This window comes from Schistosoma mansoni (assembly GCF_000237925.1).
Source record: "Schistosoma mansoni, WGS project CABG00000000 data, supercontig 0164, strain Puerto Rico, whole genome shotgun sequence".
Taxonomy (NCBI): Eukaryota; Metazoa; Platyhelminthes; class Trematoda; order Strigeidida; family Schistosomatidae; genus Schistosoma; species Schistosoma mansoni.
The window spans coordinates 222992-237047 of NW_017386053.1; the positions used below are offsets into that span (position 1 = coordinate 222992).

At 34.1% G+C, this 14056-nt stretch overlaps 1 protein-coding gene across 1 annotated transcript in view; it reads right to left on the bottom strand.

The window, feature by feature from the left end:
- The window catches only part of Smp_169520 (hypothetical protein), a gene marked incomplete at its 5' end in the record, with an annotated part of 41823 nt that overhangs the window by 19747 nt on the left and 8020 nt on the right, over positions 1-14056 (bottom strand). Inside the window, 13 exons of the mRNA XM_018797553.1 lie at positions 1351-1490; positions 2119-2589; positions 3685-3959; positions 5458-5549; positions 6217-6299; positions 7145-7229; positions 8347-8496; positions 8633-8781; positions 8963-9092; positions 12430-12619; positions 12655-12721; positions 12755-13043; positions 13079-13147. Coding sequence (XP_018646775.1) covers positions 1351-1490; positions 2119-2589; positions 3685-3959; positions 5458-5549; positions 6217-6299; positions 7145-7229; positions 8347-8496; positions 8633-8781; positions 8963-9092; positions 12430-12619; positions 12655-12721; positions 12755-13043; positions 13079-13147 — 2190 coding nt within the window. The remainder of the gene's footprint in view (positions 1-1350; positions 1491-2118; positions 2590-3684; positions 3960-5457; positions 5550-6216; positions 6300-7144; positions 7230-8346; positions 8497-8632; positions 8782-8962; positions 9093-12429; positions 12620-12654; positions 12722-12754; positions 13044-13078; positions 13148-14056) is intronic.

Consider the following 14056-nt stretch of genomic DNA (forward strand, 5'->3'; position numbering starts at 1 on the left):
AAGGAGCTTATAACAGCCACTAATTTTAACAGCATCTAATGGTCTCAGGGTAGGAAGTGGAATTTGTGATATGTTATGCTGTAAATAGTAATCATCTGAACTCTAAAAATACGTGTGATGAATGCATAGAAAATCAAGCTTAACTATTATTGAGAATGACGATTATGTTTAAATAACTTGTCATTGTACATGGTCCTTTAAAACAGAGCTAAATCCAATAAGTGATATACAACCAAGTTTCATACAGTCCAAAAACGAATCAATAAAAACAACTATGCATTGGCTGATAACAACCGATTCACTTAAGATGACTCTTGGAACAATAAAAATTGAAAGTAGTTAAACAGACAACGACTGAATAATCATGATGAAGAGCTGTAGTGGATATTAACGGCTAAGATAGAAACTAGTATCATTGAGAAGTAAAATTTTCCATACCTTTAAAATTAACACGTACAATGATCAGAAAATAATAATGCCTGGTGATACTGTCGAATTAAAGAACCAATTCATCGATTTGCTGATAAATAAAGAAACCAAACAGGTCTGAAAAACGATTTGAAGAATGATTTATCCACCATATTACCTTTTAATTTCTTATTTAACATCGATATTAATTTTTGACAGGGAGATTAACTATGGGAAATTTATTTTGGTAGAGCAGGTTGAGCCAAGTTAGTGAAGGAAAACTAAGCTTCCACTAACTACCGGAAACTATTTTCCAGATAACACTTTGGTAACAATAGTAACATTGATGTTAGGGTTGTGAAAAAGATACATTAGTACTTCCATAATTTAAAAAAATGTAACTTCTAATTGTCCCGCTTTTAAACGAGAGCAAATTTGATATTGCATGTACCAGAGTATAAGATCAACCAACATAATTCCTAAAATTATGGAACTGAATTTGACTGATTGCAAAAGTAATTAGTAGGGACTGCTGAATTCTTTGAATGTAGACCTGCCAGTAATATGACCAAAACATAAAGTAATGGATGGTGTTCGGAAGAATATGTTTACAAAATGCACTCCTAGTATTGCAGACTAGAGGGGAAAGAAATAATCTTTCACGTGAATCTCCGCATCACTTGACTTATTAATTTATTTAAGGTTGCATTTTCGAGTTTCATTCGTTGAGGTGGAACATTTAGTTGTAACGCTTCCATAGATTATATATATATATAATTGTGTGTGGCGCATATATATCTGATGCCCCCTTGTACCAATATTTATGTGTTTAAATAAATAATTACCGGAGGAATTTTGTTCCTGATCATAGCAGCCATTATCCAGATCATCCAAATTTTGTGAAGCACATAAACCAATCGAAGAATTACGTATTAGACCAACTTGTTTAGCTACATCACGAAACTGTTCCAGTGCTGTTCGTATATGTCCATCAAGTTGTTTAATCAGGGAATTTACGTCAACAGATTCGACAAAGTAGTGAAATCTAATTTGGTAGTCTTGAAATCGACGCCGGAGACTATCTGAAAATGACAAAGAATCCGCAACGAACAATTATTAGACAGTCTTTTAACCAACAGAGATATAATAGAAAGGATGTGAAATCACTTTTTATAAAATGTTTAAAATCACACACCTACAACAGTTGGTTGATACTGATGATTATGATTTCCAACTATCCTTAAACTATGATTAATATACATAACGAGGATTGACAAAATACATACGTAAAATGCTACTCCTCATCTATGTAAATATGGAGTTTAAAAACCGTTCTTCAACATATACAGCAGCGAGAAATTTAAAATACATACATCAAGTTGAATGTATCTTATAAAACTAGTAAACGTATGAAATGACGTCAACCATGACGGTTTCCTAAAAGAATGGTACTTAGGATTGTAGGAGTTTTATGCTATCAAAATTTTCGTTGCAACGAAGGTTAACCTACGTACCAAAAAATTAGTTTGAACTCGTACGATAACATAATTTGTTCACGCTAGGACAGGAACGATAAAACTGAGTGTCCTTTTAAGTGACTCCAAAATGATCAGTATAAATGACATTATGTTCAAGCACCAGTAATCTCAAGACCATCCGCTACTAGTGTTATTAAAGCAAAGAAAAACAGTTAAACCGAACAACACTAACCAATTTTGAACTCCAGTGAGTCTGGAGTATCTGGTTCATGGTCAACTGATTTCTTGATTACACGCCGACTTTCTATTGGTGGTGGGCTCCAGGTGGCAGTTCTTGTGAGTGCCGGTTTATTTTCCAAAATATTAATCTCCATTATGTCTAAGTCATCGGTCATTTGAACTTCTGTTAACTGTTGAGAACTACGTGGTAGAGATGGTAATGTAGGCAACGTATTACGTGCAGGGATAATTGAAGTTTTTGAGTCATCCTGTGAAATGGTAAATAGTAATGGATTTTGTTGTAAAGTATTTGGTATGTTTGGCTGAAGACTTGGAATTGTTTCGGATGTTGTTAAAACAGGTTTAGGGAGATTTTCAGGTAATGTGGAATTTAAATTTGGAGGGACAGCCCCAGCGAGAATAGCAGCATGACCCCGCGTCAGACGAGGGTCTGTTGGTGGTCCGCTATCTGTCAATAATGTGACTAACAAGAGACAAAAGAGTAGGCAGATGAAAGGTAGTAAAGACACAAATGATACATTATAAAATGAAAATAAAAGTAAACATCTCAAAGTACGTTTTGAATAGGATGAGACGAAAATTTTTGAGGAACAATTACGTGACGTCACAATTATGGCCATCAGTGTCCAATTTATTCATTACTAAAGCTCTACACTCACATCTATAAACTAATTCTTTTTACAAACCGAATAGTATCATTAACCTTCACACCTAGAGTGTAGTTCATACCCAAATAACTCGTGAATGAGTTAATTATCTATATCTACGACACCAAAAATAACAAAACGGATATGGAATTCACGTTTCTACTTTCAAAAAGTAAACTCGGTTTATCCAATCACTTTACACTTACTACTGTCAGTCAAAATTAATTAAATACACCAATAACCAGAATACTTGTGAAAAGTCAATAATACAATAATGATTTTATGGATCTCGTATTCCGAAAAACCAAACTTCTTGAGTTCTTATATTTGGGCATGAATACCGCCGAAATTTAGGCCGCATAAGTCGTTGTATGGTATCCAGAAAACTAGCTTGAAATGATATATAATTACTTATTTGATATAGGATCAAAAAGATAGTAACAAATCAGAAGGTTGATCAAAAATTCCGAATCGATAAGTCCACAGAAAATTGCAAATTTAATTACTATAAATATTTGTCATATCAGATCTAAAATATATCCAAGCCTGATTGTGAAACACAATTTTCTCTTCTGAAAACAAACACATCTGCACAAACATCACAAAGAATCTGGAATACATGTGATTAAAAATATAACACAGCCAGCAAGTTATATAAGCTTAAATGTAACCAATAAAACATATCACTTAGTCATCTTTTAATCCGTATATCACAAGCTACTGTCTGAGATCGATAAATCCATCCTACGTGTCAACAAAACATTTGAGAAATGTGTACATTTATTTACTTTCATCCCAATTACGTTGTGCTTAGTAAACTTGCACAAGCAAGGTTTCAAATAAAAATGTTTGTTTGTAATCGTGATGTAACTGTGGACAATCTAGGTAAAAAGAAAAAACCGGTAACTTACCTGGTGATAAAGACCTAGTGACCGTTAAAGACGTAGTAGTTTGATTGCGAGAAACAACCGTGGTATTTGCAACAGAGCTCGAGTTTGTGCTCACCACTGGGGTATCACCTGGTCCTGGCCACTTTTCAGGTGTCGGACGACTAGGGTTTTCCACAGGTGGGACTGCTATACTTGTCAAAGTAGTATTAGGCTCAAGACCCAATAAAACACGAAGTGATCGCAATAAATCCAGAGAAGACGAACGGTGTAAAAACTCGAATAGAGGAGCGATGCTTCTATAAACAAACAAAACGAAGTCTATTAACTACCAACGGAAATCCTAATGTATAAACAGCTCCAAACCTGGAACAATTGTGCATCGGCTAAAGTTGCCACACATTAAAACAACAAGAGGAAAGCTATGGAGTTAAAACATTAACAGTATTAATGGTAGCTTTGTATTAAACATAGACATGATGGTTCAAAGAGAAAAAGTAAAATTGGTGGATAAAAGGTTCACAATTATAATAAAAACCAAGACTTAGGGTAGAAAGAACGAGTCCATCTGAGTCACTGCAATCTATTTTTAGCCATGTGGCCTAGCGTCTCCAACCACTAGTGACAGACATCACACGTTCGCCAATCAGAAAGACTGTACCTACCGGTACAACTCAGACAGTCAGTGATTTTATGTATTGATGTGACGCTTGTTCAACTCCCTCTAGTCTAATTTTAATTTGCTCTCAGACTAGCCTTCCGCAAACATGGAGGCAACCACTGATTAGGTATAAGTAATATATTTCCTAACGGCGTGAGTTGATGAGGGAGTACGGCTTTATCAGTTGACTTATTATTTCTATATAGTAAACTAAGCTTAACTTTAGCGTTACTCACATCGCGATCCCATCATACGTGAAGAATTCATAGAAGACATTCTTGCTTGAACACTAACAATAAGTGGTACAGTCTCAGAAGGAACCGACTGAATTTTAACTTTATTGGATGTTAATTTAGTTTGATTTCGAGGACCAGGACAGATTATATTGAGTAGACTATCCTTTTTTAACTCTAAAATTCTTTTGTTTGACTAAACCTTCAAACGACTTAATTATTGTATAATTTCCTACAAAATATTATACAGTGTGATAGAACAGATGTCAATATTTCACTCTTTCAGGACCAATGTAACTTTGTTTAGTAATTTACTGGTAAAGGGATAGCTAGAACCTAATTCTTTAAACCCTCAAAACATTTAAAAAGAATATTGCATGAAATGTGTTTACAAATAATGAAACCAAGTGTCACCAACCTCATACAAATTATTGGATCATATAATAAATGACGTCAATAATATAAAATATGACATGGTACTACTTGATTACACAAATTTAAATAAACTAAAATGGTTCAAATTCGTGACCCGGTAACTGATAGTTGTGTAACCCTACTTTAGTGTCGTGTACAACATAAAGAGTTACGATAAAAATTATGTTAAACTTGTTGCCGTTTAGTGATATGGAAGGTGAACATCGGTACTTTCAACAATGGGGCAATATTATTACGAAGAATGAAATTAAGAATAAACTTTACAAAGCTTTCATGAATTAACTAATTAGGTTCAAAGTTACATTTACCTTAAAGTTTCACTATTTTAATAGCCCATCTTCAAAGTACGTATATATAATCGTGATAGTATTGTAAATATTTGGTTGTTTTGTAAGTAAAGTTATTATACTTAGCTATATTTATAAACATATTTTACATGGTTTCTATAGAATATATGCAACTTCTTACTTCACAACACCTAAACGAATCATTTCTTCCAAACCAGAACGAACACCCATAACGATTCTTTCAGTCATTGGGGGATAATAGGTTCCAACAATCTAGAGTGAAATATTAAAATGTAAAAAAATATATATCAGAAAGTTAAGTATTTATATGTTACACTCCATTTGGTAGGTAAAACTACATTAGAGAACGTTTTATAAATACATATGTAGTGTAAATGTACCGATGAGTGTATATCCAGAGAGAGTTCGACATATATTGTCTAAACCGGCCCAAAGAGAGTTTTGGTCTAAATCTAAGTCATAATGCAGTTTAAATCAAAAATCAACTACGTATCAGATTTAAATGCTTCCATATTAAAGGTTCAACTACTGTCACGGTAAACATAACCCAATATCACTGAAAAATACAACTACCAAAAGCTATTATACAACTGTTGTTTAGATTTGATAACATTTTCAATGCAGATGAGATAAATAGTGACTGAAAACGAATATTAGGTGCCAAGTTTTAATAATTATGTTAGGAAAAACCCTGGAATACAAATAAGCAGATAAATAGTATATGATGCTTAGACAGTGAGTGTATAAGTAAAAGTTAAACGACTTTAACAATTACGATCTAATTAAATCAATGGACTTAACTAAATATGAAATAAAACGTGAAACATAGAAAATAAACTGTAGAAAATTTGTTCCTTGAACTGTTTTGACAAAATGTACGTGATAAAACAAATGCACTTATGCAATAATGTTAACTTACTTTAATCAAAAAGTCTACAAGCGAAAATGCGATCAGCTGTGAACGCGGATTAAGATGATTCATAATAGCTAGTAAAGCAGGTTCTGTAAAAACAACAATTTTTGGTGACGAGGAGTGATATTAACTCAAAACAAATGATTTTATTAAATATAAAGCTGTATAACAAAAAAACAGACTCTTTCAATCAACCATGAAAAACAATCAGTTGTGCGAAACCTTACCCGCTACTCATAACGCACTACATAAGGGTTTATAATGGATTTGAAATATTGTACTATTAACTTCAGTTTTGACTATTAAATCCTACATTACTAGCTTTATCACAAAATCTGTATTTTCATAATACAAGTAAAATATTATATATATATATATATATATATATATAAAATTTTAATAGATCAGTCCATAATAAAATCTTACTCAATCTAGTTTAATTTCCAGGTTTTTGTTCTGGTCCTTCTACAACCTACATTTTATTTTATTTGGGGTATAGTTGAATATGAGGAAAATTCTATCGATTTTGGAAATTATTTGACGACTTAAGTGAATGATAAAAAGTATTACTAATACAGTATTCAATACTATTCTAAATGAAGTATTTATTGAATTTTGCAAACCACTGAGTTGATGTGTTGAATACGCATTGAAATATTTAACCTTTTGTGTTAAGAGTTTTCGTTTGGATTCCTTCAAAAGAAAACTACACTTAAGAACTATCGTTAATAAACTAATTATTCACCAGTTTTCCACTTATCAACTTCATTTCAAAGAGACAATGTAAGTTGCATTGAGCTACAGGAGAAAGGCGAAAAACAGACATGGTTAGTCTGTACAAAGTATCGAAGTTCAATTTACTTATGGATAACAAGATAGAAACACTTGAAATTATATTTTGTGATTCAGAAGTAAAAACAGCATATAAACATACCCAAATTCATTATACAATCATTTGGTTTGAAAAAGAGCCAATCATAAAACAGAGCCAATTTAGCATTAACAGTGGCAACAGGACACTAGGAAGAGATAAATACACAATGATATTAACCTGAGAATAACATCTAGAAGAAAATCGAATCGAGGTAAAATGCAGCCGGGAGATAATACTAACTGTTATCCATAAACAACGAAAAATGTGGTTCATGTACTATGCATACTAGAAAAGAATGAAGGTAGTCTTGACATAATATCCATCGATCATAATCCATATAACTAAGTTTTTAGTATGGGTGGTCACATGATACACATATTCCGAGTCTTCAAGATTTCACCTCTTAATGTCCACTAAACCAAATAAATTTTTCGAGATAAGGCCTGTCTTCCAACTGTGAACAGGATACTACCATAGCAAAATAACCGGCAGATTTTTTAACATGCATTAAGATGACTACTTAATTAACCACTAACTGAAATTTTGGTACAGCTAGCTATAAACGAGGCATAAAACGTCTCTTAAAATGGAATTTTAAAATTATTTGACTGAAAAAAAAACAGTAACCTTACGCTAGATTTAAGGTAGTGCTAATGAGCTCGGGTACCTTAATAAATTTCTTTTAAAAAACCTGAAATTAAACTTTGAAGTATGAATTCATTGTTGTGTTTGGATTCAGAAACAAACAATAAGTTAAGCTAAGCAATTTTAATAATAATGTGATTTTACTTGACAGACAATCATAAAAGGCTAATGAGATAGTTTGGTTTGGCCCGTTGTCTCCATTCAAATATTGTATCCTCAGAAAGCTGTGTTTAATGTAGGCTACAAGTAACAATTCCAATGACTATTACAAACCCGATTCATACACCTAAGTGGTTCCTTTATTCCATATTCGTGTCTATCAAAGAGGTTATAAAGTAAAAGATTATGAAATAAATTATTTTAATGAGTTTCGCTTTTATAAAACCTTCAGTACAAAGAATCGTCGAGTAACTTAAAATCGACAGATGTAAACTTTAGGATACAAAATCACTATAATTTAAACAATTATATATATATATATATATATATATATATATATATATAGATAGATAGATAGATAGATAGATAGATATAGATATAGATATAGATATATCAGTGACCCGAGAAACCAGATGAAAAAAAGCTGTGGTAATTTGTGATACAAACAAAACACTTACTGTAGATTGAGAAAGAATCCAAGAAACCACATTCCATCGTGGTATTAAGGTGGAGGCTAACATTTCGTTGTCAGGATAAAAGTAAGTCACAACGTAACGCAAAAGGCACACACGAAGACTCTGACTTTCTGGAGTTGAAAAGAATTTTCTCTGGAACAAGTTTAAAATAAAATTTTAAAAAATGAGTACTAAACTGTGACTGTGCTAACTCGCACTAAGTGGAAAGAGAATAAAATAAATTAATATATTAGACTGAAAAATATGAATTAGTTAAGTCTGTACTCACTTGGAAAAAATCTTGATAACGATGAACAGGAACTCTCGGAACACAATGAACATTTTTCATCATCCAACGAACCCATTGTTCCATTTCATGTGGTATGAGGGTTTGTGTAAAACATTGGGGTGTGGTGATTTCCAAAATTTCAGTAAGACCTAAAACAGTCAAAATTTATGCGATACAGTAAAATGTTTTTCTATGGACATTTTATGTCTAATCAGCATATGTTATTACTAGAAGTGGCTGAATATGAAATAGATCAATACAGGATAAAATAAAATGATATAGTTGCATAAATATATTGAGCTGAATAAGGGAAGAAATAACTAATATTACTTGAAAAATGAGACGATAAAGAAGAAATGTTTTGTAGTATATCATCCCACAAACGCTTCATCGGTTCCAGACGTGCGACGCCATGTAAGAGACGAATGAAATCACGGCCAATTTGAGCGCAACGATCAAACTGTAACAAAAACGGCAAGGAATTTATTGAAAATACGTGGCAAGTCACAAGTCCTAACCATGTAAAAGAAACTTTATGAGGGCGTGTTGAAGAGATATTAACAAATGGGTTTCCACTAAAACTTGCACGTATACAAGACAAAATAAAGTTATTTTCAGTAACCTCGTTGTGATAGGAAGTATCCGGTGAATAACGTCTAAGCAGAGTTAAGCTTAAAAAGAATTGTCCTGATAAAAGATCACGAGAACATTACTCAACAAAGTGAAAATGATCATAGGAACAGCCATGTATTAATTAAGTGACAGATGAACTTGTAAGTGTTGCTGAGAATCAAGTAAACAATCTAATAATTTGTAAGACAAGAGTTGGATATAACTTTTCTAGCATATACGTATACTGCAACGAAACATGAGATACTTCGAAAGAATCAACAACCTTAATGCTCAAGGCTTACCATAATAGCGCAGATGAATCTACCCTCTATTTTTCTCTCGATTTTGAATGCCAGTGATCCTTCAAACATACCTTCTCACTGTCTTTTTGAACCCCATTTTCAGTGCATATTCTTCCTATCACTTCTACATTATTTCGATCTCTTTTGCTGTCAATTGTGTTAATTTCACTTCATTGTGTCATTATGGTATGACGCGCACCAACACCAGGCTCTACGTTGATGATGACTAGCCAACTGACATCATAAATGCTAAGAGTAGTTATAAATATCATAATATAGTAAGTTTACTTATTTGCACACAAGAGCTTAGTTAGATTTTTGGATATTTTGTTCTAACTTAACTAATTATACAGCTGTGTGGCTCATAATTTACGATGGTTGTATGATGGCTGGTTTATTGTTTATTTTAAGGTAGCTAAGCATTCATCACTTTCATCGATAAGAAGAATAACGAGATCCATATAACACCCCAATTTCAAACGCCCATAAAGATCTACTCCAACAATCTTAATAAACAACAGAAACCTTAATCTCTGGAAACAGAACAGACCTACAGTAGTTACTGTCTCTATGTAACATTTTTGTTGCGCCTTAATATATCTCACACTTTTTCAATAGCTAATTTCCAAAACAAGACAAATAAAGGGCAAAAACTCTCCATTTTCTGTTTTCCAATGGAATTTTGTGAAGTTAAATTACTCTAAAGTCATTCGATAAAAACCCAACAATGTAACAAGAAAGTCTCGATACTAAGTATTTCAAAATACACTTATTAACACAAAAATAATAAAATGTAGTCACAATTACAGCACATTAGTATAACGGCTAAAACCCTTTGAGAAGACAACACATCACTGGTGTTTAAAGATGTAACAAAACCTAGTAGTCTCAGATGACCTTACATGGAGCAGCTTACTTCAATCAATAGTAGGAGATATATAATAGCTTTTTTGGATAAGTAACGTTAATGGTCAACATGTAGAACAGTATCTAAGGAATTAGAACGGTCAAATACATCGAGTTCCATGACTGCTTTGATTCAAAAACAACCGACAGGAGTATAGACGCTTACTAACAAGGAAGCACCAGATAAATAAATAGACGCTTACCAACACTGCCTACAGTAACGGTAAAAAAGTGCTCTTGAGCAGTGTTGAGAAAGGCGTCTTTAAAACTAGGACAGATCAACAATCTACGAAGTCAGTGGTGGTCAGCTGGCACTCCTTGGACAAGAGTAGAACACTATGAACCTCCCAAAACGTTTAAACTTGATTATTAAATATGTTTTCTAACGTCTACATCCGAAACACGGATACATTTACCCGGGTTTCACAAACTTTTCTTATGAGATTTTGAAGCCTTCTGATGCGATTGCGAAATTCTATCCTATTATTTCTGAGTTAGTTGACAACAGGTAGTCACCAAAATATTTCATATCCCTACGATGATAAGGGCTGCCTACAGGAGCTGACATGACTAGAGAAAAAAATGTAAAGTAGAAGTAGCAATATTACTGACTCCATTGTTTTAAATAATAGGATGATGAAGTTGACCCGAGTGATATGGCGAACATGTAGACCTTCCGTCATTTAACGAATAATTACTAGTAGCCTTAGTAGTGGACAATAACGATGAACAACAATCAGTCAGTCATCTACAACGTAGGAACAAACACGTGTATGTATCGATCCAAGCTGCCTTACCTCATTAGCACAAGATGAACACCAAATTCATAGCAGTTACTCCAATCGTAGTAATATACAAAAAAAGATCGCATATGGGAATATGATACATAGAGAAAGAATTAATCCATAGAAAGAAAGGTATTAAGTAATTTTAATCTCACAGTTTAAGGGAAGACAAAGAGTGTATACACCCAAACCACTGATCGATTCTGAGCCATGTCACCCATCTCGGTCGATGTATATTCACCTTATCAACTGATTAACCATCATCCCCTAATATCCTGCGTCTAACCTCACTATTAGTTACCCGGTGATCCCAGAGGATGCGAGCAATACTTCTAAGACATATGTGATCAAATACCAGAAACTTATAAATATGCTCTAACCTTAATGGCCAATGAACAACAGACATAACATAAATACAACTAATTCATTAAAGGTGTGTTAATGGTGACTTGACCGCAGTTATTGCAACTTTCATGCACAAACACCAAGTGATACATACGAAAGTTTCCAACGTGGTTTTATCCTATTACAAAGACTTTATGCTTTCGCTCACACTCGAAATTTTTAGGCTAGAAGCGATCGAAACTGTATGACTACCAGATGAATACCAACAGACTGGAGAAATGTATTATAAGATGTTCCAACTCCTACAAATCAGGATACGACATTCTCTGATGTTTTGAAAACAATTACATGAAGAAAGTTTACGGTGCTGAAGAGCGGAACCCTACATATATATACAGATATGTACACTTGATCCAGCTTTCCATTGTTTTTCTGTCTCCCGACTGACTTTCTATATGCAATAACATAAAAATGTTTTAGGATTGCACCGAAAAGTTATTAGGATCAACTTAGCTTAACTATATGCGAATGGGCCAGTACCAATACCTACTGATTAGTTATTACAGTTACACCGGTACCCAATGGGGTGTTCAACAACAATGAGCTATTCACTATATGGAAATATGTAGGAACATGTAGAAAAAAGGCAACATTTATTGCAGATCACAATAGAGTAAAGCAATACTTAAGCATGGGAAGGATTATGTTTAAAAAACGGTCAGATAAATTGCGGATACAAATCTCCTAATACCTTTAGGAAGACATTTAAAGTTATTCGGTGCCGTTGCAGACAAATACAAGGAATAGAACCAAACAGTAAAAGACTGTAGTGCATTTAGTAACTCACATTCTTCCGAACAAGCTCTTCAACCAAAGCCAATTCTTTCTGTCGTAACTTGGATAGATGAACAGATGGATTTGAAGTGACTAATGGAGCCTGTTGAGGAGATAAATGATGATCTGGAATAAGCCGGAGCAAAGTATATACAGTTAGGGGAAGCAAAAATGGTTGTCTTTCCAAACTCGCTAGCCAATCTCTAGTGAACATAACTCATGAGTATAACTGAATTACTTGTTTTTTTCCAGAAGATCCACCATGCTGTCTATGAGCCACAGGTTTTGAGGAGAAATATCACCAGCTGCCAAGAAACATTACAAATAATGAGGGTTACTTGTCATTCTTCGATACACATGGAGCATCAACACCTCAACACTAGCAGTCTTCGTCGATATAAACTCCCCCAACAATGATAAAAGGTTGCATCGGACACTTTGGGTCATTTTTGGCCACGTTTCCGCAACCAAACGAGTCATTTCTGACAGGACATAAGTTAAATTGTCACGAGAGGTCAATACTATATCCGTACAAAACGAGTGCCTAGGATCTGGCTCAGTGAGAGCCAGATATAACAGACCAGCTTGTAATGCTCTCTGGTCCTCATCAGAACCAGAACGATTGGCCTAAACGGATATATGATACACAAACATTCGTATACCTGTGAGTCCACAACATTGGCCTCGGACTCCCTTAACTTCTTAACAAACTTCCCAGCAGACTGTAGAGGCTAAAATAAATCTAAGTTAGCCACGGAATTTCATTTACTATTAAGAACTTCGGAGGGTTATCTAATGGTGTAAACTTTAACAACGGCACTATCTGAGGCTCCATGTAACGAAGCCCTACTTGTATTATATCAAGGTCAAAGCAAGGCTTCCTTGAGCGGAAAAACGGAAAGATCTCAAGGTTACTGTAGGATTCAATTCAACCTCAGTTTGCTAGTGACAGTGGACTACAAGGTCTATGTCTTTCTGTGTAATATTGGCCTATCACTTAGCCTACCTTTAGAATGTATCTTTAGAAGGAGTCTTAACCAAGCTTCGAAGCAAACAATTTCTTTAATCGATTATATGCGAAGGTTGGTAGCCTGAGAACAAGCAACTGGTTTTAGGCTTGTAGAGTTTTTTGGATGTCCCTGCAAATATTGTGCTCCATAATACAAAAAGGTGAGCGTTTAATATGGGAGATTATTACTAAATGGTTTTAAAACTCTGGATCACATTTAATTCCTCCATAGTGTATGATGTGCAGGTTTTGATTATTAAATCTCTCGTCATACAATTGCTTCAAGGTCTCACAAACTGACTTGCTTTTGGCTTTCTTAACCTTTTCTAACTATTAACATTCTCTTAGGGACAGTAGCTGGGTCCTCTTATGCAATGCAACGGTTTCCGCCCAACGAGCACTATTATACACGATGAATGTCTTAACATCTACTTGTGTGTCCCCAACATACCCGAACTTTTGTAGGCTAATGCATTGCGACGTACAACGGTTTCTATGTCTTGCCTAGTAACGGCTCTTATATCACCATGTCCTGGCAACGAGTAAATAGTTCGTTACTGACACAAGTCGTGGCCGAAAAGTCTGGTCGGAAGGTCCATCTGATATGTTGAAGTAAGGGATGGAAGTTAAA